Raw genomic sequence first — 25123 nt, forward strand, 5'->3', positions numbered from 1 at the left:
CTGAAATTCAATAGGTAAATCAAGTATCCAAGGTTGCTTGTTGTTGGTTTGGAGAATTATGGTTCTTTTAAGACTCATCCAATTACTGTAATGCTTCTTTGCTGAAAACGCTGTTTTGCTATGTAGCACAGGTGGAGGGTTTTGCTAACTTCAAGATTCATGCTCTCCCACCCCAACACACACACATGAAGGCATATTGCCCAAAAAAGGAAAATTCATTTTGAGAACTGTTCGATAGTAGGAAAGATTTGCGCAAGTTGGACTCAACTCCCTAATAACTGTTAGAGTCCCGTATGTCAGGGAGAAGATTGTGGTAAAGTGTTTTTTTTAAAACAAACAAACAACCATAATACAAACCAAACCAGCCTCAGATCATGAAAACTCTCTATAAATACCACACTTCTCCGTCATTTCAACTTTACTTAAATGAAAGGGCAAAACCCACAATTTATAACTGTTTCAAGAGCCTTTTAAAAAAGTTGTTCTCAATGGAAACAAGTTACTCTTCTTTGAAATATAAACCAAATGTCTATTATTGAACCTCGAAACACATGTGGGAATTAATGAACAGGCATCTTAAATTCTTGTAAAGCTAGGATGTCACTGAGGCAAATTAAGGGATGAAAGCTCTTGCTTAGCTTCAGATCTTTTGGTTAAGAATGCTCCAAAGCAGCCGCCCTGTGAGATTTAAAATTAAATTAGAAGAAATAATTGCTATAATCCCTTAGCCTAAAACAATCTTTGCCATTTACATAGGTTTTTCAATGCAGTTTGTGTAACCTATTGCTGCTGCCACCCCTGCTGGGTTCGTCTGTCATAATCCAATCGACTACAAGAAAAGCATGCTAATGTTTGTAAAAATCCCACTTGGAATGAACATCAGTGGTTCCAATTTTCCCTTGCAAAGCTGAGGAACATAAAAATTCAGGTGTGGGTCTGTCTCTCCCCCGCCCCCCCCCCCCCCCCCCCCCGAGACTGTACAGATCAGGAAAAAACTAATACATGGATTTGTTTTTGTTCCATTGGATGAAAACCTCACTGTACAGTAGCAAAGAGAAATATTCTATGGTTTCACACATACAGAAGTGCTGATTCTTCAAGTAAATGATAGCTTGTCAGATTCTAAGGATTTTGTTTGAGTCCTTTATCATTTTTAAAGGTCCCCTCCAAGGATTAGTTCATTCTAATTCTTTTCTTGACAGCAGTTAGAGCACACTTTAAATTCTACTAAAACCATATAGAATGTTCATATAGATTATTCTTGGGTTTGGACTATAATAATTATGTGCAGCTCAAGGCAAAAAAGAAATGCAATTAGAAAATTAAATCATACTAATCCAATTTTAAATCTCATTTACACATAGAAATATGGCAAACTGAGCATATTATACAAGACATTTTGTTGTAAGGTAATTTTAAACTGAGTGGAAAGGATTTGGGAAAATGATGGGCCATAATAATAGGGTTTAACATGTTGGAGGTTTTTTGGTTGTTGAATAAATTAAAAGCGTTATTAACATTATTATTTGTTAGTTGCCAATAATATTCTTAATTCAAGAAACATAATTAAGGACAGTCCCTGCACTGAAGAGCATTCAGCTAAAAAAGACAGATACAAATAAGATAGGATGCACTAGTAGACCCAGGGAAAAAAAGTTAACTTACATTTCCTCATTACATTTCCAATTCAGGAAAGTACTTGAGTATGTGTTTACATCCATCTCTGTTCAGGACTTAGGCCCTTTGTCAAGAAAGTACTTAAGCAGATATCTAACGTGGGTATGCCCATGACTTCAATGAGCACTAAACATGTGATTAACTTTAAGCATGTGTGTAACTGTGGTCTTGAACATGGATGTAGTGTGAGAGTAACACGTAAAGAGGTATGTCTTAAGCAATAACTAAACAACTCCCTGACACTGAAGTTCCTTCCTTTATTAAACTCTCTGCAGCAACACATCCTGGCCTCTGATAAATGTGGAGGACCAAGAACTCTATAACCACACCATATCTTCCTTTCTTGATAATAAAGAGATTAAAACTTAAATTACAACCCAGTGTGTATGCACACAACAATTCAAAATAAACTTCAAATTCCTTAAAACTATTTACAGAATTATGTCCCCTTATCAATTCCTTTTAAATAGGAATGAACAATATTCTAACAATCAAGTCTATAAGGGGGGTCTAATCAGTCCTCCACACCAAGTTCTCACTTCTGTTGTGTTTTGTGTGTGGAGTCCTTGTGGCAGGGGCTCACTTCCTGACAGAGTACCACAGGTCCCAGATTCTCTTTGTGTTGGGGAAATACCGAAGATGAACCCAATTCCTCGGGAGAAGTCCTTTTGGAGTCTCCACTCAGCAGGGTATGGGAGTTTCTGTCAAATTCTGAACAGTTCCAGATGTCTGATTTCAGTTCAAGTAGCACTTTTGTTCTGTGACAAACACTGACGTTTTGTTGTTGCGGAAGTTATTTCAGCGTCCTGTTTTCGAAATTCGTTCAGGTCAGGCCACTTAGAGTCTTTAGTTATCTTCTCATCGGAAGTTCTGCTGGAGATAATCCAGATGCAATCAGTGCTGATTGAAATGCCATGAGTGCCTTATACAGTTCCACTGATTTTTGTGGAAGTCTTTCTCAAGTCTGCACTTTGCCCTCCACCTCACTGTTGCTTTGAGGATAATGTGGCTGCTAGTACAATATTCAAAATCAAAATCCTGTGCAAAGAATTAAAATTGAGGCACATAATCAGATATGAGGACTTCTGGAGCTCCATGTCTTGCAAATATTGCCTTTGGTTTCTGATGACCTGTACTGATGAGGTCTGTGTAAATATAGCCAACTTAATATATGTGGAGAAGTAATTGATGTCTACAATGTATGTATGTCCTTTCCAGGAAAACAAATCTATTGTTCCTCGCTGTCATGGTCTGGTGATTTTCTCCTTGTTATATACCTAGCAGCCCTTCTACTAAGGTCTAAATTTGCAAACTCAGACCAGGCCACCATATTAATCGTGTTTGAGCCCTGTACTTGTTCATACCTAAGTGTCCCTCACAAATTTTGGAGAGCATCTCTTTTTGAAGTATCATAGGGATAAAAATGCCCCATCCTTTCAGAAGCAGACCTCTGACCATATGAAGGACAGTCTAGACTTGTCAATATGGTAAGAGACCAGTTGAAAGTTGACTCCTTCAGCCCACAACTCAACTCTGCCAAAGGAGAACATTTTTGGCAAGTCTCAACCTTGCCATCAGAACAAGTTCAATGTAGACTTTGACATCTTTCTCTAAAGCCTGTTCTTCTATTGGTGGCTGCTTAATTGGGACTTCAGATAGAGTGACTGCTGCTATGAGTGCTTTCTCTGATATGTGTTCAATGTTGAAAGAAAATTGCATCAGCTGTTGTCAAAATCTTTGACACTCAGAAGGTTGTCCAGTGCTTTTGAACCCAAAAATGTCAATAAAGGTTTATGGTCTGTCACTATGTTAAAATCCAAGCCAGACAGATGTGCACTGATTCTTCAGTGGCTCAAGTGACTGCTAGATCTTCCTTTCTCACTTGAGCTTACTGCTTCTTGATTTCTGAGAGACTTCTTGATATTAATTTAATAGGTCTCCGGTCTGCTTCTTGTTGCTTTTTAGTGAGAGCTGCTTCTTAACTAATATGAAGATGCAGCTGCTGCTACTGTTACTGGATAGTTTACAGAATATTGTGCCAAAACAGGTGGAGATGACAGTACTTTTTATTTTATTAAATGTGGTTTTGTTGTGTGCTCCCCCAGATCCATCTGTTGTGACCACTGAGATTTCTTAAAGGTTTTGTTAGATGAGGTAAATTTGATAAGAAATTCCCACAATGATTTGTCATCCCAAGGAATCTTCTTACAGCAGAGACATCTTTGGGTTCAGGTAAGGCAAGTAAGGCCTTCAGTTTGTCTGAATGCAGCTGAATTCCCTGTATGCGAATTATGTGTCTTACCAATTTTATCTGCTGCTTTCCAAATTCACATTTCTAATTCAGAGTAAGGCCAGCTTGTTGGAAACATCTTAAAATTGCAAGTAGTTGCTCATCACATTTTTTATCTCTCCCATATTCCAATACATCATCTGTGTGGCAAAGGATGCTAGGCAAACTAGACACAATCTGAGAGATTCTTTTCTGGAAATGTTCTGGTGCTGAAGATCTGCAAATGGAAGCTGACTGAAAGAGTACCTTCCAAACAAGGTGATGGATGTAGTTAATGTTGTAGATTCTTTATCAAGGGGTATTTTCCAGAAGTCTGCTATAGCATGTAATTTTGAGAATGTTTTGGTATCAGGAGTAAGGTCCTCAGCTGTGCTTGCTCAGTACTTTTGATGCCCTAATTTGCCAGCTAGGCTCCCCTGCCTGATTGGCTGAGGAAGCCAGCAGGCCAGTTAGTAAACCTTGCAGCAGCAGTAGCTTACTGACTGCTACTCACTCACTCACACACACACACACACACACACACACACACACACACACACACACACACACACACACACACACACACACACACACGCTCTCTGCCTTCCTGTGCTCATCTCTCCAAGCCCTGCTCCTGCTTTGCTCTTCCACAGCTCCAGCCCAGATCCTACCCTGCATCCAGCCTTCATCCTGCCCTGCATCCAGCTTTGTTCCTATTCTGTTCAAGCCTTGCTCCTGCCTCAGAACAAATCCTGCTCCTGCCTTCCCTGACTCCTGGTGATCTGGTTCCAACTCCTGACTATGACTCAACCCTTGGCTCTGGTATTTGGACTCTGACCACTAGGCCTGACTATCTATGAACCCAATCCACTGACATTTGGCGTCTGGTAACAGAACTCGTGTCTGATCAACTGTGGAAAGTATATCACTTTCTCTACACATGCTTTTATTAAGTTGTATAAGGCCCACAAAAATGCAGATTTCCATATTGGGCTTCAGTACTACAACAACCCCCACACACCAGTCAATGCGCTCTTCTCTCTGGAAAATAACCCCCTTAGCTTCCTTTCTCTTCAATTCATCTTTGACTTACTCTAGCAAGGGTATACATATGCAGTGTGGGGCTATGAGAGCAAAGGAAGTTGCTGATGGCATCAATTTTATTTTATTCTCCCTGAAAGCTTTCCTAGCTTTGTGAAGACATCGATACATCTCCCTGATGAGTTTTGGTTTTGCAATTAATGCTTAATACCTCTACTAGGTGTAGTCTTGCATTGAGGGCAGCCCTTCTAGGGGAGTTGTTAGTCCTGGTATTACATATATTAGTTCTTGAAGATCTTTCTGTCTTTTCTCCAGTTTCCCAAGGAACTGGCCACAAACATCTAGTGTTGTGTTACTAGCTCCATGTAGAACAGGGGTCGGCAACCTTTGGCACGCGGCCCATCAGGGTAATCTGCTGGTGGGCCGTGAGACATTTTGTTTATGTTGACTATCCGCAGGCATGAGCCCCCTGCCAATGGGAGCTGCGGAAAGCGATGTGGGCCGCAGGGACATGCTGGCTGCCACTTCCTGCAGCTCCCAATGGGCGGGAATGGCAAACCGCGGCCACTGGGAGCTGCAGACGGCCGTGCCTGCAGATGGTCAATGTAAACAAAATGTTTTGCGGCCCGCCAGTGGATTACTCTGATGGGCAGGCTGCTGACCCCTGATGCAAAATCTTATTTGGTCTTTGTGGATCTGCGTTCTGAGAGCAATTATAATCTTTTGTTGTTGTTGTTGTTGTTGTTTACTGCTGCCTCAGTATCAACATTAAATGTAAGGTTTTCCCATTTTAGATTCTTTCATGTTTAGGTTTTGTCTGTTCTATTGAGGATATAGTCCCTACAAGTATGGACTCAGTCATCTTATGATAACACTACCTCTTGGATTGTTTCCACTACTTTTGGTCACCTCATAGACTCAGACTTTAAGACCAGAAGGGGACAATCATGATCATCTAGTCTTACTTCCTGCACATTGCAGGACACAGAATCACACCCAAAACCTGTAGCTGAGTTACTGAAGTCCTCAAATCATGATTTAAACATGTCAAGTTACAGAGAATCCCCCATTTACCATAGTTCAAACCAGCAAGTGACCCATGTCGCATTCTGCAGAGGAAGGAGAAAACCCTTCAGGGTCTTTATCATCCTCCTCTACATTCAGATCCTTGAGTTCTTCAGTCCAGTTCACTTCCCTGACTAATTCCCTTAATGTTTTCATGTTTTCCCTTTTGAAATCAAGTTCCTTAGTTCCAGACCTATTTTTGTTGGTCCTTCCATTTGGTGTAACTTGATTAACTCATGATCACTCAAACCAAGGTTTTCCCCTACAATCAGTTCATCTAAGAGGTCCTCAGTACTTTCTAATACTAAAGCTAAAATGGCATCACCTTTTGTTGGTTCATTGACTACTTGAAGAAGAAATCTGTTGGCTATCACATCCAGGAATATTTGGCCCCTACTATTATTAGTAGCACTTGTCCTCCAATCTATATATGGGAAATTAGTCTCCCATAATCTCATAATTCCCTGTAGTATTTATTTAATTGAAAATATTAAAGATGTCTCTATCTATATCCAGATCAGGTCCTGGGGGTCTGTAGCAGACCCCAATCGCTATCCCAGTGGAGCCTCAGGGCTATCCCAGTGGAGTCTTTCTTTCCCAAAGTCATTTTGACCCAAACAGAATGTTTTAGCTATTCCATCACTTCTTGTTTCTTTACAGTTTACCTTGTCACTAATATGCAATGCTACTCCACCATCTTTACCTTTTATTTCTGTCTTTCCTGAACAGCACATAACCTTAATACCTGTGTTCCAATATCTGCAAACAATTGTAAAAGTTCAATTTTTGTGGCATCTCTTACATTCTGCCTCTTTAGCTGGACATTGTGGTCAACTGTGTTTTGGAGTCTCCCTATACTTAAGTGAAGAATCTGACTGAAACCAGTAATATATGCATTGAAGGTGATCACTGTATCCACCCTGTGTTTTAGACTGGAAACATAGGATAGATTGTGGCACACAAATAAAGGGCGATGTATAGGGTCCAATCTAAGGAAGGAATTTGACTCAGAGAAATGATCACGCCATAGGCCAGTGTTTTTAACAATCAGGAAAAAAAGAAGGGTTGGGTATTCAATATATCATGGTGGAGGAAAAAGTACGATTTGGTTATAATGTGTTGAGGAAGAGGGATTAAGTCTAAAATGACACTAAAATTGCAAGCCTGAGACACAGGTTATGAAAACACTTTAAAACAATCAAAGAGGTTATTTGAGTACAAACTTGATCTTTTAAAAAGGTGTTCAACTGTTGACATAATATCCCTGTGTGTAAGCAGCCAACTCAGGACAATGTAAACTAAACTGTACCAAATCTGCTGTTCCCAAAATATTTCTTGTTGAAGAGGATAAAATTCTTCAGTCATGAAGTAAAATCCCATGATGGGTGCCTGAGGGTTCTTTTACCAACATTCCTTTTGAGAAATAATTCTGAGAACTTTTCCCCGTGGCTTCAGCACTGTGAAGTTTGTAACACAAAGCTAGGAATGTTGCTACATCAGTTTGAAAAGTAAAATTGGAACTTGGAGGCAAGTTAGTCAAAATTGATAAGTAATAGTACTGAGCAATCCTTTAGGGAATATTTTTTGTGTTTCCCATTTAGGATTCTATAATATTACTTGCTACAGAAACTGAAAAATTTAAAGAAAAACATAGTCATTAAATTACTGCTCAACACTGAATACTCTTCTGGATGGTAGAAGAGATAAAATAAAACGTGTCTACTCTGGAACTTCAAAGCAATACAATCCAAAAGTCAGGCCAGAGAAGGTTTCATTTTGGACATATTTTCTCTGCTAAATCTGGGATCCAAGTGTTGGAAACAAACACCATTTTCCAGCAACCTTTATATCCGCCATGTCCCAGATGAAATCATCAGAGAAATAACGGTGTACTGAGGTGACTGTGTGTCAGGATGGCCAGTATTAGCTCACAGTTTCCTTGTGCTCCCCTATCTGTCTTGTCCACCAGTTGTCTTGTCTTATGCTCGGACTTTAATGTCTATGGAGCAAGGGCTATCTTCTTGTTGTTCTGTGTTTGTACAGCACCTAGTAAAATTAGTTCCTGGTCCCTGAGTAGAATCCCTAGGTGCTACTTCAATACAAATAATAAATAAAATATATAAATGACACCAATAACCTCATGTGTTATATAATGGGTATCAGGCTCCAACACTAGATCAGGCAATTTTCTTACAAACAACCATAACTTTATGAAGTTTTCTATTAAAAAATTGGTTATAGGTGACTGGTTAGATGTATTCAGACTAATTACAGTGAGCTTGCAGGTTGGCAAAGGGGCTGTCATTCTCTGTGACCACGTAGTATGCCATTCTAATAAGAGAGCAACCTTTGTTTTGGACTTCATCCAACTGAGTATGTATCAACACAGACAGATTTCATCAGTGATAAATAAATTAAATTAATGGAGATATCCTATCTCCTAGAACTGGAAGGGACCTTGATAGGTCATCGAGTCCAGCCCCCTGCCTTCACTAGCAGGACCAAGTACTGATTTTGCCCCAGATCCCTAAGTGGCCCCCTCAAGGATTGAACTCATAACCCTGGGTTTAGCAGGCCAATGCTCAAACCACTGAGCTATCCCTCCCCCCAATATTAGAGTGATTCAAAGAAAGTGGTTTTGAAACACTCCGATGTTATAATTGGTTACAATTCTTCCATGGATAGATTAGAAACACAAATGACAGATGATACGATATCCTGATGGATATCAATATCACAGAGTATTCTTATTTGAGTAATAGCCATTGATCCGGCCAGTGCCCTCAAGTAGATAGCTTCTTTTTTTAGAGGAAGAAATGGTTCACTTTGAGATTTAAAATATTTTCTCTTCCTTACCCCACTTTGCTCTCATTGCAGTAGAGACATAGCTGTGTATAAAGTTTTGTAGGCAAGAGTTGGGAATGACTGCATTGCTCATGAGTAGCAAAACCATAAGGAAGTTGTTCAGGTCATCCAAAACCCCTTCACTCAAAAGCACACCAGACCACCCTGCATTTTTGTTTTGCCTTACATTTAACAAAAACTATTTTAGAAGTGGTTTGCAGCATTCTTTAAATGTTACAATTTGCCTAATAGACCTATATCCTGTAGAACCACTATTAATCCACCTGTATGTGTGCTTTGAGGGAAGGAAAATGTATGTATGCAGAGAAGGAAGTTAAACTCCTTATCTATCAGAGATGCCCAGCCCCTATATGAAATGAGCAGTTTCAATGCCTTCATAATATATAGTAACATAGATCATCTAAATTCAAATGGAAATAAGCAGCAAGACATATTTTATAGGAAGCTATGGATTGTCCGGCATTGTTAGGTCACTGGGGAAAAATTTGGATGCACACCTATGTATTTGATTATTAATAACGTTAATTGTTACTTGTCTTACTGTGGCATCTCCGAGCCCCAGTCATGGACCAATACCCTATTGTGGTAGGCACTATACAAATACAGAAAAAAAAAAAAAAAAGATACAGAAGCATTCAATGCCACTCCATGTGCCGTTACAGTATCTATTTTGATGCAGTGCATATTGCTTCCCCTAACAGCACGCTGCACGTTTAATTTAGCAAATCCATTTGATAGACATTAAAAAACTGTCATTGTTATGTGTCGAGGCAGGGCCGGCTCTAACTTTTTTGTTGCCCCAAGCAGCAAAAAAAAGCGCCGCCCCCCCAGCCCCTCCCCCGCCGAGCGCCGCGCCGCCGGAGTGCCCCCGCCCCCCCCCCCACGGAATGCCGCGCCGCACTGCCCCCCCGCCGAGCGCCGCGCCGCCGGAGCGCCCCCCCCCATGGAATGCCGCGCCGCCCCCCCCCGCCAAGCGCCGCGCCGCCGGAGCCCGCCCCCCCCCCGCCGAGCCGCGCCGCCCGAACCCCCCCCCCCCCCGAGCGCCGCGGCCCGCGCCGCCCCCCTGCCGAGCACCGCGCCGCCCCACCGAGCGCCGCGCCCCCGGAGCACACCCCCCCCCCCCCGCGGAATGCCACGCCGCACTGCCCCCCTAAGATTGGCCGCCCCTTACCAGGTGCCGCCCCAAGCATGTGCTTGGTTGCCTGGTGCCTGGAGCCGGCCCTGTGTCGAGGGAATAGGCTCTCTTTCCTCTCTGAATTTTCCCCCCTCTTGTCACAGTTCAGGGCAACTGGACCTGTATTCTTCCTCTGAAGCCCGCAAGAGTACTCAGGCTTCTAGTCCCCAGTCTATGTGCTTTGCAGGAAGTTTTTGTGGTTTTGGTCTGTTTTCAAGTCTGTAGCTTATTGATTCCATATATTTATCTATTTGGTGTTCTTTAAAGTTCATTCTCGTCAGAAAAAATATTTTTCCGCTATAATGCCTCTGAACTATTATTTTTCAATCTTATTTTAAAGTGATGTATTGTTCTGATATGACAAATATTACTGTCCCACAAACAGCTATAAATGTTAGTGTCACTAGTCAAGGATCAAACAGCAAAAGTCATCATTTGTAGTGTGGCACAGCCAAAGTGTGCCCTGGGAATTCTCCCCACAAGCATGCTGTGCCTTTGTCACAAGGAAAACAAAATCTCTCTGAAAATGGGTTACATATTGAAGACCCAACCCTTCAAACCCTTTTGTAAGTAAGGCATTTATGGGATTAGATTTTTCTGCTTACATGATAGCAGACCCATGAATTACTCTAGTCACTGTCAACTTTTGAAGGGTGAGAAAACAATTAATTAAAAAAAAACATACATAGACAATTATTTGGCTTCAGGATAAAGCAGGTGCAAAGAGTCCTCTCTATGTTTTACAACCATTTCTCAAGGAGTTTTTATCTTTCCCTCCCTGAGAGAGAATCAAATATTTCTTTTTTAAAAAAATTAGCTAAATTTCACCTGCTATGATTTAGATTTAGCAATGAGAATAACTGCTTTTCCCGCACGTCCACGGAGCTGAAGGGGAAGTCAGGCCCTTTCACATTTCAGGAGTTCCAGTCCATTTCTGATTAGGATCAGGCACTAGGCAATATAATTCTTAACAGCGGTGGCTCCAGGCACCAGCGCTCCAAGCGCGTACCTGGGGTGGCAAGCCATGGGGGTGTGGCCTGCCGGTCCCTGCGAGGGCGGCAGTCAGGGAGCCTTCGGCGGCATGCCTGTGGGAGGTCCGCCGGTCCCGCGGTTTCGGCGGCAATTCGGAGGCGGGTACGCCGAAGCCGTGGGACCGGCGGACCTCCCGCAGGCATGCCGCCGAATCCGCGGGGACCTCCCGCAGGCGCGCCGCCGAGGTCAGCCTGCCTGCCGTGCTTGGGGCGGCAAAAAAGCTAGAGCCGCCCCTGATTCTTAATGCCATAATTTCCCAAAGGGCTTGTATTCGTGATGCATTAGTCCACACTGGAGTAAATTCTAGTGCACACTAGCGTGTTTATGCACTAACTGGCACATGTGGATCCTACTGGCATGCACTAAAAGTTCCCTAGGGCATGTTAACATAGCAGTGTTTGAAATGGAACTTTGTTAATGGTCATTATAGAACTTACAGTGTGTGCCAGCTGGGTGTATATGGACCAGTCATTTTGCTAACGTGCTAGTGTGCACTGAAGGGTTGAAAATCCTAGTGCGGACTAATGCACCCTGTAGACAAGCCCTAATACCAAATGTAATTGTGCGCTCCTCAGTCCACTGCTTTTTAGCCCAAACTTGTCTCTTGGACTTCTCTCAGGTATACGAGGCACTGGATGTCATGGATATAAAGATGGCCCATTACTGTCCCAAAGGAACTGTATGCCTCATCATATAAATAAGAAATTATAAATTCCAGCTGTCCAGAGCAGGAGGTTAGGTTTAAATGTGTCTAAGCCACACTCCAATCAGAGTGATAACATTTTGCCTAACTAATATTCACACTGTGATTCCATGAGCCAATGTACTTCTGCCTCCTCTACTAACATACTCTGTGGTGCTGCTGTGTTACATTAGAGCTACTATGGTTCACCCTAGAAGTAGCAACTGTTCAGTCATGTAAGAAGCAATTCCATTATACGCAGAAATGGGTCCAAGCCAAAATCCCATATCCAAACACTCCCAAACTCAAGAAAAGTGCAGATCCAAACTTCATTGTGCAGTCCTAATTTTAGATGTAAGATTATAAATCATTTGGAAAAATGTGCATGTTGGGATTCTTTCTGGATAAAAGTATCAGAGGGGTAGCCATGTTAGTCTGGATCTGTAAAAAGTGACAAAGAGTCCCGTGGCACCTTATAGACTAACAAACGTATTGGAGCATAAGCTTTCGTGGGTGAATACATCTGATGAAGTGGGTATTCACTCATGAAAGTGCATGCTCCAATACGTCTGTTAGTCTATAAGGTGCCACAGGACTCTTTGTCGCCTTTTTCTGGATAAAAGAAGCTATAAAGATTAGAATAGTGCTATTAGATCTACAGTTTGAGAGACACTGTGTTAGGGAGCCAGTATGTTCTGACCTGCCACCCAGTGACCTGGTAACAGTTTCTAGAACTTTAAGTTCTACTTCGGCAGAGGACTCCAATCCTGAGATTTGGTTGGACAAAGTCTGAGGTACTGATTGGTTCCCTACCTCTGTTTAAACCAAGCAGGAAGAGGAAGTCATCTGTGGCATTTTCCCTGCTCTGGACTGCTTCCCCTGCAATACCTGTTTCTGCTGCCTGACCCTGACTTCCTAGAACCCTGACCCAGACCACTTCTTGGGCTTGACTCCCAGGGTGCCCCTCTGATCTCCTGGAAACCTGACCCAGCCTGCCTCCTGGCTCTCAACTTCTGCTCAGACCACCCACATCCCAGTTGTGATACACTGTCAATCTGAAAATCATATTTGTCTCTATATTTTCCCCCTAGTCTAGTTACAAGTAACATGGAAGATAACCGTAACTGAAATAAGTTCACCAAAACCACTGATTTTTCCCCTCCAGTTTATTTCACTATTTTGTCAAGTCATTTCCATTGTTCTTCTGAGTGGTCAGTTTTTTCCTTCTGAAAAGGGTGTCGAGGGGGAGAGATTGCTTTTTTCCTTTCCTTTCCTTTCCTTTCCTTTCTTTGTTTTATTTTATTTTATTTTATTTTATTTTATTTTATTTTATTTTATTTTATTAGAAACAGGGAGCAGAAAAAAACTTTTCAAAATAAATAAAATCATACAACTTAAAGGGTACTCTACCAGAAACCATGGTTTTAAAAATCAGTTAAAAAAATCAAGTTAATATTGATCCTTTAATTTTTGTTCATATAATAGGCATGAGTAGGAATCTGTGAATATGGACAGGCATTTGAAGGAGATCCTCGTCTAAATTGATTTACAAAAGGATTGTCCACTGAATGTACACTTGTGTTCTGATCATGCAATGCGTAGTAGGTGAACTACTGCCTTTTCCTGGCACCTGATTGACTTCAGTGGGAATTCATACACTTGCAGCATCTGTAGGACCAGGGCTATAAATATGTGAACTATCATTGGTACCATGAAAGCATTTTGTATTTGTTTGTACAGTAACTCGTCACTTTAAGTCCTCCCGGTTAACGTTGTTTCGTTGTTACGTTGCTGATCAATTAGAGAACATGCTCATTTAAAGTTCTGCAATGCTCTACTCTTATGTTGTTTGGTTGCCTGCTTTCTCCACAGCTGGCAGCCTCCCTACGACCCCCCCCCCCACAGCGCCTCCCACCCACCAGCAGACCCCGCGGATCAGCGCCCTCCCCCTCCTTCCCCCCCCCCACCTGTGGCAATCAGCTGACTTGCGGTGTTTTGGGGGCAGGAGGGAGGCGGGAGGAGCAAGGACTCGGCACGCAGGCTCCCCCTCCCTCCCCTGCCTCCCCAACGCTGCAAGCCAGCTGATTGTCCTGGGCAGGAGGCGGGGGGGGGGGAGGGAGGGGGAGCCTGCGTGCCGAGTCCTCGCTCCTCCCCCCTCCCTCCTGCCCCCTAAACACCGTAAGCCAGATGATTGCCCCAGGGAGTGGGGAGGAGCGAGGACTCGGTGTGCAGGCTCCCCCTCCCTCCCCGCCTCCTGCCAGCGACAATCAGCTGGCTTGTGGCGTTTAGAAGGGAGGGAAGGGAGGGGAAGGAGCGAGGACGCAGCATGGGAAGTAAAGGGGGAGGAGGTGGGGGGGAGAAAAGGCAGGTCAAGGATGGGGGCTTGGGGTAAGGGGGGCAGTGGGCGGGCTGAGGGTTGACACCCCCCCGACCCTGGTGCTTGCAGAGCAGGGGAAGCTGCCGCTGCTGCGCAACATGCTTCTCCTAGCCTACAGCACCTTCAGCCTCCTTGCCTGCCTCATCTCCAGTGCCAGTGGGCTGTGCCTGTGTGGGGTAAGGCAGGGGCACCTCCTAACTATAGTACTGTACTGTATGTATAGTATGTTTGTAAACATACAGCACGTGCACACTACTCCTCCCCCCCAGCATAGTATTAAATTGCTTGTTTAAAAATTGTTTAAAATGTATATAATGCCTTTTGTCTGGCAAAAAAAAAAAAAATCCCTGGAACCTTACCCCCCCCCTATTTACATTAATTCTTATGGGGAAATTGGATTTGCTTAACATCGTTTCACTTAAAGTCGCATTTTTCAGGAACATAACTACAACATTAAGTGAGGAGTTACTGTATTTAATTTTGGCTGTTGAGATTTTGTTCAGGATTGTTTAATGGGAGCACATTTCCTAGTTCTTTACTGATGCTAAATAACTTCTGTCTTTTAGCTGAACATACTACATGACCTACACCAAAATGAAGTGGAAAGGAATTTTGAAAATATAGAGGATGAAACTGGTGCCCGAACCAATATGGACAGAAAGATGTGTGAATTAAGAGCAGAGGTAATGTTTTTCCAAGGCATCTCTAACTTCTTGTACAGATACATAACTCTGCATATATATTAAATAATAGTTTCTATGAAGTTTCAGTTTTGTAACTTTATGTATCTTTGGAAAATTTAATGACTAGTGTACAAATTATTGTAATGCCCAATGTCTCCTGTACACACAAAAAGTTCTCTAATAGCAGATAGGCAAGGAAAAAATAGGAAGAGAAAAATTACTGATTTGTTGGCATTTAACAATAACATTGTGCAATGATATCAGCTTGCAGCAGACTAAGAAACATTTGAATGGTGCAGAAAGGAAGAAATATTTCATTTCCAAAGATGCCTGAGCTCAAATGCATGTCTCATTGTGAGTAAAAACTCATTAATAAGTTCAATCTGTTGCCAGGTTTGGTGTCTCAAGATATTGTCAGATCCAGTGACATATATCATACATTTGGTATAGCTTTTGGTGGACTTAATGGTGTTCTTGGAAGACATTCTCACAGTAAGAAACAAACAGTGTAATTTTATTTTTGTCTTGTATTGAACAGATGTTTGAGATACTTGTCAAATAAAATTGTGGCAAGAATATGTCTCCTCCTGCATGGAGAGCGCATCATGGATACTGGAACTCTTTGTTCACATTTTTTAGATGAGAAAAAAGTATTCCAGAGATGGTCATCTGTACAGTATTAATCATTGCACAGAACTGCCAAAGATCACCCCCACTGAGTGACATTTATGCCTGTAGACCACCACCCTGCCTGATGGGACAGCAGCACTGCTAGAATTTCACAGAGGCAGGCAGCATTGATCCTTTCAGACTCTGAGGTCTTCTGCACTGCTCACTCAGCTCTCATAGCCGCTACAGAATAACAACCAGGGAGAACAGGTGGCAGCAGAACACTAGGTGAGATGAACGATGTAAACCCAAACAACACAGGCAGCCAAGCCCACTTGCTCCTGAATCCCCTCTCCAGCTGCTTCCTCTACCTGGCAATAGAGCTCTTGTATGAAGGGGGCTTCCTATCACATGTTTATAGGGAGCATGGTGGATTGGTTACTGCCTCCCATTCCTATTTGCTCCCTGTCAGTGGCTGGGAGAAGGGATTTGTATCACCCTGAACCCATGCCTGGCACTGCTTTTTGTAGGGTGGTGATGGGATGGTAATGCGAGTTTCTGTGAGAAACATCACAGATGGAACAGCTGTGCACAACTTAGCTATGATTGGCTGAATTTTAAGACTGGCTCCTGACAATCAGAATAGAACTGTGAGTAATCTTTGACATAAGTTCATGTTATGTGTCCATATTGTTCAGAGTAACTAAACATCCTGATACAAAAAGAAGTTTGGAGAGAGCACATTAATAATGCAGAGGTGAACAATGATCTATTAGTTAATGCAAAGGACTGGGACTTGAGTCTGCCTTCAGTTCTTAGATCTGACACAGTCTTCATGTGTAATGGGGGCAAGTCACTTACTCTTTGGGCCTTAGGTTCCCATTCATAAAATGCAGATAATAAAACTACATCACTAGAGTTAAATCAATAAATACTTGGGATTCTCAGATACACTGATGATGGGCTGTGAGATAGTTCTTTCATTTCATTGTGCTACAAGGGTTTTTGTGGCCTTTCTTTATATGCAAAAGTCTTAATTTATACTTCATATGTGCTTTAATTCCAAGATCACAAAGCATTTGTTGGTAGGGAATTGCCATTTATGCTATCTCTTCAGGACAAAGATGGCTCAGATATGTTCTTAGAGGAGCAATGCCTCTAGATCCACTTTTCATGTTGCCTGTATGAATGGGAAGTAAAAGAGTATGCAAAATTCCCAGGCAGACTGCACGCTAAAACCAGCTTTCCATAGGCCCCGTTAGAGCAAGAGAACTGAGACAAGAGGTCTTTGTGTTCTACATTGTCATTATTTTCAATATATAAAGCACAGTGACCAAACAGGGCTCTTCCCTATCACAGACATGAGTTGAGTCAAATTTAAAAAAAAAAAAAAAAATGGATTAAGGGGACACTCTAATTTATTTATTTTTTAATTGACTAATTGTAAAACATTTCAATATGATAGAGCACCATTTAAAAAGTGTGTCCTGACTTGGGGGAATGAAAGAAAATCCTGTACCTACTGCCACATTCTGGGGTACAATCCAGACCAGTGAGGGGTTGTGTCACTGCCTGCCCTGTAACCATGGATGCCTTAAATGCTCTGTTGCGGTGGCTCACAGCCTGGACGCTGGCAGCCACCTGAGAAGCATGACACGCATGTTAAGCAGCTCTGGTTCCAGCAGTCTGTTTGTTACATGCCAATCATGCTCGGTACCCACCAGCCTTGGTTGCTACTAGCCAAGTGAATCCAACACACTTCCAGTCTTGAATTTTCCCAAAACCATGTACTCTGCAATGTCTGGCCCTTTCCAGGACCATTCAGAGGAATAATAATATTCTGCATTTTGTCTCTTTAGAGAAAAAACAAGCTTATCACTTTAACTGGTGTTAACAATCATGTCAATTCAAATACAGCAGTGGGTTGGTTTAGATTAAAATAAAACAAGTTTATTAACAAAAGAAGATAGGATTTTAAGTGAGTTTGTATATAAAGGATAGAGTTAGAAAGGGCTACAAGGAAAGAAAAGTGGAAAAACTCTTTCTAGAGTTTAAGACTTAACAAAACTATAGTCTTGGTTCAAGGTAAGATGTTTACCATGCTTTCTTCTAGCAAGTTCTCTGACCCCCGACATCTCACCACACATACAGACACATATCCTTGATCAGTATCTCTCCCCAGAGACAAGAGATTTTGGTTCCTTTGTCATCTTATGTGAAATATAAGATGTGGTTCTTTGCTCCTTTCTTCTAGTCCAGTGCACCTTTGAAATGGATTTGGGATTTTTCTGAAGGTTACTCCTCAAAATAAAGTTCATTCAAGCTGTGAGGAAGGAGACATGGAGTGTGGTGGTGAAAGAAGTTCCATGCTGGTTTCTTATCTCATTGGTGTTTTCAAAAACTAAAAGTGATCTGTTCCTGCCCTCTTTGACGTAAATGAATGGCCACTAGCCATGTGATTGCTAATCAACTCTGATGACACCTGGCTGGAGGTATCAGCTTGTCCTGAGTCTGGGAGAAACCTCAAAAATAACAGGAGTACTTGTGGCACCTTAGAGACTAACAAATTTATTAGAGCATAAGCTTTCGTGGGCTACAACCCACTTCTTCGGATGCATATAGAGTGAAACATATATTGAGGAGATATATTCACTCTATATGCATCCGAAGAAGTGGGTTGTAGCCCACGAAAGCTTATGCTCTAATAAATTTGTTAGTCTCTAAGGTGCCACAAGTACTCCTGTTATTTTTGAGGATACAGACTAACACGGCTGCTACTCTGAAACCTGGGAGAAACCTGTTTACCCACTCCCCAGACTTGCCTTGTAAACATATTTTAGTCCCACATTTCCTTCATATTTGTATGGTCCCTTGGGCATTTACCAAACATTTACCATGCAAAAATATGAATGATCCGTGTGTTGTTTTTCCAATGATCTCTTACATGACACTATCAGATTACAGTTCATGGCATTAATGCATTGGAGCATGCTGAACCGGTCATGCCAGCTGAAACTAATTATCAGATACCACTGAGCCCTTTGGTTCCTTCCATTGGGATGCTGTTAGGGTCGCACACATCTTTTTATAAGAAATTTTCTTCTCCTCTGCTGAATAAAGGTTTTTTCATCTAGGGACTATATAGGAAACAGTGAAACTGACGACACATAAAGAACTGTGAAATACTCCAAGTCAGTGGCTCTCAATCTTTCCAGACTACAATACCCCTTTCAGGAGTCTGATTTGTCTTGCATGCCCCAAGTTTCACCTCACTTATATACTACTTGCTTACAAAATCAGATATAAAAATACAAATGTGTCATAGCACACTATTATCATTTTTACCATATAATTATAAAATAAATCAATTAGAATATAAATACTGTACTTACATTTCAGTGTATAGTATATAGAGCAGTACAAACAAGTCATCTGTGTGAAATTTAAATTTGTACTGACTTTGCTAGTGTTTTTTATGTAGCCTGTTGCAAAATTAGACAAATATCTAGATGAGTTGATGTACCCACTTGAAGACCTCTGCGTATCACCAGGGATACATGTACCCCTGGTTGAATACCACTGTTTAAGTAAGCCAAGTGAAAAATAATTTTCAGGTAGAGTAGATTAACATAGTTATAACTATTGATTTCAGTGTCATACTCCTTATTTTATTTTGGTAGAAATGGGAGGAGAATTAGGCCCAGTAAACAGGAGGTTACACAATTTTAGGGGATTGCAGGACATAAGGAACAAAGTTCAGAATATGGAGGGAAAAGGGAGAGGCAAAGCATGAAGAAGAGCATAGAGAAAGTAGGAGGAAGTGGCAACATCTAAAGTTAGAGAGAAAGAGAGATGTTATGAAACTCCTTGGAGGCTAGAACTGGGAACTTGAATCTGATGGGATAAAAGATAGGAAGACAATGAAGAGATTCAGATGGGTGAGTGTTGTGGTAATATATAAAATAAGCCATGCAATATTATTTTTTTCTGTATGTCATCATATTGTAAAGTATCCAAATGGTTCTCCAGAATTGGGCTCATTGTCTCTTTATTATATAATTTCCTTACATTTCCACAATTAAGACTTCAGTAAATTGAGTCTGAGTGTAGCAAGGAGGCATGGCCTCCCTCAAAGAGTGACAGGGAGGGACCACAACGTGCTCCCTGGTGGGCCGAAAAGGAGAGCCACATCTGCCCCGTCGGAAGTGGAAGGGCAGGATAGGAAGAAGTACAAAAGGTGGGCCTGGCAGCTCAGTTGGAGTGGAGCTACCAGAGGAGATGAATGCATCCTGCTTACTGCTGGAGCCTGCAGAGGAGCTGATGGGGCTGTGTCCTAAGTACTGGCCAGAGCTCCCAGGATCACTGACCAACCAAGATGCTGAGGAGTTGCTGGGACTGCCTCCTGAGGACTGGCCAGATCTCCCCGGACTGCCAGCTGACCGAGACACTGAGGAGCTGCTGGGGCTACTGCCTGTGGACTGGCCAGAGGGACAAGATGACAGATGCAGGTATGCCCAAGGGGCAGAGTAGGAAGCAGCCCAGGGAAACCAGGCAACAGTCTGGTTGGGAGCTGGCCTGATACAAAGTTAGCCTGTTGTGGGTGAATTCCCGCTGACCCAGTAGTGGACCATTCTGTTTGGACCCTAGGCTGGGACGTAGTGGAGTTGGGCGTGCCCGTGTCCCCCACCACCCCACCCCTGGGGAGGCAGTACTCTCCCTCCTTAGGCCAGGAGGCCTGTGCTCCTTGGGCACCCTTACCTGAGCCTAGCCAAGTGGCACTAGACTGTGCTTGGTGCTCACTCTTACCTGAGCTTCATAGACTGCCTAGCCAGGGCCGGCGCAACCCATTAGGCGACCTAGGCAGTCGCCTAGGACGCAATAATTTGGGGGGCGGTGACCACGGTGGTATTTCGGTGGCGGGACCTTCCGCCGCCTCTATGGGGGGCGGCATTTCGGGGCGGGACCTTCCACCGCCTAGGGCGGCAGAAAAGCTGGCGGTGCTCCTGTGCCTAGCCCCTCTGCCCTGATTGCAGTCCAGAGCTTACTCATTGCTTTGCTGCCCCTCAATGACTAGGCCTGAGGCTCATAGACTGCTCAGCTGCTCTTCCCTGATTGCAGGCCAGAGCCTACTAACTGTTTACTGCCCCGCCCTGACTGAGGGCCCAGGGCTCATAGACTGCGTTGCTGTTCTGCCCAAATGGAGCACTAGGTGTAGCTAATTCCCCCCTTTGACCTCACCTTTACAGGTCAGAGATGGACAGGGAGGGACGGCCACGCAGCCTACACTTAGGAATAGGCTGGGCAAGTTGGTCAACTGACTGGTCAGTTATTGAGACAACATGGGTGAGGTAATATCTTTTACTGGACCAACTTCTGTTGGTGAGAGAAATAAGCTTTCGAGCTACATAGAGATCTTCTTCAGCTGTGGGAAAGGTACTCCGAATGTCACAGCTAATTGGAAGGTGGAACAGATTGTTTAGCATAAATAGTTAGCAAATATTCTAAGGGGCCATTTAAAGTAGAGTGGCCCATTAACATCTCTGCAGTTACAGGACAAAAATAGGGGATTAGTGGGTAACAGATTGGTGCAATAAGCCATAAATCAGAAGGGCCAATAAAATATATTACCTCACCCACCTTGTCTCTCTAATATCCTGGGACCGATATGGCTACAGCTACTCTGCATACAGTCAAATATTGTGAAATATTACAGCAAGAATGCCATGATACAAATGACAGTCTTTGTTTTTGATTGCATCATGGTGACATCTGTTATCAAGCCTTTTAAATGTCTTGATTACTCACTTTAATACGTGCTAGTGCCATTTGTTGGGGGAAACAAGGTGAACTTATTAAAAGTTGAGCATCTTGATTTGCTGGACTCTTCTAGAACAAGCACTGTATGTATATCTTTATTTGTATATGTAGTGAGGCGGTGGGATACTCCACAGCCCCACTGAGGGACGAACCTCCCCTAACACCAACGTGGGCAGAGCCACTGGGTTCTGCGCCCACCCCTCAGAGGTCACGGCGCAGACCCGGAAGTATAAAAGCCCGCCTGCAAAGCTCAGTTGAGAACCAGGCGCCAGAGAGACCAGACGTCTGTGACCAAGCTCCCTCTTGGGAGATGGCAGCAGGCTGCGGCTGGCCTGAGGTCGCACCGGGCCAGCCGAGCCTACCCCTCGCTCGTTACCCCGAGGACTGGTCAAGCCTGCCCTGTGCCAGCTACCCCGAGGAGGAGCCGAGCCTGCCCCTTTCCAGCTACCCCGAGGAGGAGCCGAGCCTGCCCCTTTCCAGCTACCCCGAGGAGGAGTCAAGCCTGCCCTTCGCTACCTACCCAGAGGAATCGATGCTGTTAGAGACCGCAGAGGACACTAGCACGACTCAGGTACCCTACGAGGGGGAGCGTGGAAGTAGCCCGGGGGCAGCCGACCCCAGTCTGGCTGCTGCACTGCCAGAGCCTATGTCGGTGTGTTGCGGCCAGGATCCCCACTGACAGCAGCGAGTTTCCACTGCTGCTAGGGCCCTGGGCTGGGACGCAGTGGAGTGGGAGGGCCTGCGTCCCCCCTGCCACCCAACTCGTGGGTGGCAGTCTCCCCCTTTCCCTGGCCTGGAGAGGCTAGGACCTCTTGTTATTGATGCAGCCCCTGCTTAAGGGCCTGAGTTCCGGAGTGTTTGGTTGCTGCCCCTCCCTGGCCTGGGGCCTGGGCTGCTATTGGACTATTGACTCAGCCCCTGCTTAAGGGCCTGAGTCCCTGACTGTTTGGTTGCTGCCCTGCCCTGACCTAGGGCCTGGGCGTCTGTATAGAACTATTGGCTCAGCCCCGGCCTAAAGGGCCTGAGCCCCTAACAGTGTGTTTGCTGTCCCACACTACTGCAGAGCCAGGACTGACAGCGAACTAGAGCGAGGCGGTGGGATACCCCACATCCCCGCTGAGGGACGAACCTTGGCCGAGTCCCATTACAGTATACCAGCCCATTTACATATATGGTAGTTTAAAAAGCACATTAGACAAGCTAAGACAGAGATGCAAACACAGAAAAACTGCTAAAGCTAAGTGCAAGTTCTGTTCTTCTGAGTATGAGACACATGTAAGACACTTGTTGAATTCTTGTGATGTGTCCAAGTACTGTCAAAAAAGAGGAAAACTAGTCTGCATCAAAATTTGTTTTCTTCTGTCCATTCTCCTTCTACTTCATCTTTGCCAGCATCGTCACAAAGCATGGACTCTTTTGTTAAAAATAGTGATATGAGTTACAACAAAAGTGAAGCTAATTCCATTCCTTCATCTTCTAATAAGAATTTTGCTATTCTAACTCCTATGCCTGGAAGGTCTTCAGATGGTCATCAAATTGGTATTGAGAGGTTTTTGGATAGAATATCCCATGACCAGAAAAACAAACTTGACTGTAGGTTTGCTAGAGGTATTTATGCCAGCAATACTCCATTTCATATACAGATGCTCCCCGGGTTATGCAAGACCTGACTTACGCAAATTTGAGCTTACGCAAAAAGTTTCATAAGTCATAAATACAATTTTTGAGTTGCGGAAAATATTGCGTAGCGTACGGAAACGCAAAGTACTGTACTGTAGTGCGGTGTGCGGAGGAATACAGCAGTAGCATCTCCTACAAGGGAAGGCTTTGCACTCTCACAGCCTCTCAGTCTCATGTTATTTCAGTGATACCGCAATAATAATATTTCTGTTATTTCACCCTACATGTGAACAGGACCAGTTCGTAAGCGAAAGAAGATTGATTTAGAGCAGAAAATGTAATTGTTTCTTTTTTTATGCTTGCACAATATACATTTCCGACTTACGTAAAATTCGGGTTATGCAAGGCTTTCCGGAATGGAATGATTGCATAAGTTGGGAAGCATCTGTAGTCAAAATCCTATATGTATCCAATTTACAAAGTGCCAAGTAGGAAATGGCTTGCAGGAAGTCTTCTGAATGCCAAAGCAGACAATGTGAAAAATAAAAGCTCTTCATGAGTCTGATGGATAGAGCAATATTTGCAGTGAGGGTGTCATCAACTTCATGGTAACAACTCCATAACAAGAGTTCTTACAATGCACAACTGAACATCGCCACATAGTTCAATACATTGCTGTCCAGTTTAAATATGTAAACCATGAATTCGGTCCACAGAAGGTTAATTTGCTTGTGACTGATGATGCAGCTAGTATGAAAGCTGCTTGGGCTTTGTTGATAAACGAGAATCTACGCCTTCTGTGTTATGGATGCATTGCTCATACAATGCAACTTTTCATCAGTGATGCTGAAGATCTGACAGCTTTCTCATCACATGTGTCAAAAGTTGAGAAGTATTGTCAGTTATTTCAAAAACCAATAGTACCAGCAGCCATTTTCCAGCATCATTTAATACAGCCCCCAATTTCATCCATACTGAGTAAGTCTTGTCATACTTGATGGGCATCTTCTATTAAATGCCTCAAAGATCTTCAGATATGATAGAAGGCTGTTCAGTCAGATGCTGTTGAAGAAAAGGTGTCTGAGTGTTGGCCCCAAGTAATCTGCACTGACATTCTTGACGATGATGTCTTTTGGATATGAAACTCAAAATGCATTTCATTGCTTCAATTCATAGCTCAGTCCATTCAGAATATGTAAAATGTTAGTTCTACAATTTCCGATGCCAAGAACAAGTTCTTGAACATTAAGAACGTACTTGTGAGAATACTGAACCCAGTCCATTTACAAAAGCTGAAGAGAAAAAGTTTTTAGCCAAAATAATATCAGGGGGAAATCACTTCCACCCATAATGCTGTCCACCTTCTTGATCCATGTTTCCATGGTCAAGGCCTTTCTAATGATGCATTCAAATGTCAGCTTGTGATCTCATAGTGTCAATGACTGGAAAGTGGTCAGTTGTGCCTACTGGTTAGAGTAGGAGTCAGTCAGGAATTGGAGCCCAGGGTCAGAGCTGGAGTTGGAGGTCAAGGCTGAAGTCGGAGTCGAGGGTCAGGAATGGGGCAAGGCTGGGGACAAGCAAGCACAGGAGCTGTCACACCTATGGCTGAATGCTTTGAGCTGCCACTGAAATGCTGCTGCTTCTGGGCTTAAGAGCAAGTCTGCTGGCTCTTCCAACTGATTGGGCTGTAGCCAATCAGGTAGCCTACTACAGGCCAGCTGTGCTTGTTAGGTTGCCTGGAGACTGGCTCTCCTGCAGGCCCTGATTCCTGACATATAGTGGCTGTTGCAAATTTTAAAGGATATACGAACGAACAAACAATACTGATGGAGGTAGCAAATTATAAAGCAAGAAGCACCCTGTTGAGACATAAAACAATGTGGAGTGCAATCCCAGCAGGTGAATCAAAACAGCTTGCTCTATCATGGTACAAAGTGTTGTGTCGTTCTCTTTGCTCTCCAGCTACAGTGGCAGAAATACTTTTAACACTTCTGTGTACTACTGCATGTGTGGAATGAAACTGGCTAGTTTGGGGAAGCATCCATTTGAAAACAGACTGAAAACCTCCACTGTTAGGAAACTTGTGACTGTATAGTCCAATCAAGATTACAGAAGAAAATGGTAGATGAAGAGTATTCATCAGATGAAGGGAAAGAAGGAGATACTAGTGAATTTCATGATGATGACAAAGATACAGATGAAGCAGATGAAG

At 43.3% G+C, this 25123-nt stretch overlaps 1 protein-coding gene across 1 annotated transcript in view; it reads left to right on the plus strand.

Moving 5' to 3' along the window:
- Positions 1-25123, plus strand: part of CCDC102B (coiled-coil domain containing 102B) — a 328414-nt gene that overhangs the window by 32382 nt on the left and 270909 nt on the right. The window contains exon 4 of the mRNA XM_065399851.1: positions 14749-14865. Coding sequence (XP_065255923.1) covers positions 14749-14865 — 117 coding nt within the window. The remainder of the gene's footprint in view (positions 1-14748; positions 14866-25123) is intronic.

Source organism: Emys orbicularis, chromosome 2 (assembly GCF_028017835.1).
Source record: "Emys orbicularis isolate rEmyOrb1 chromosome 2, rEmyOrb1.hap1, whole genome shotgun sequence".
NCBI classification, from domain to species: domain Eukaryota; kingdom Metazoa; phylum Chordata; order Testudines; family Emydidae; genus Emys; species Emys orbicularis.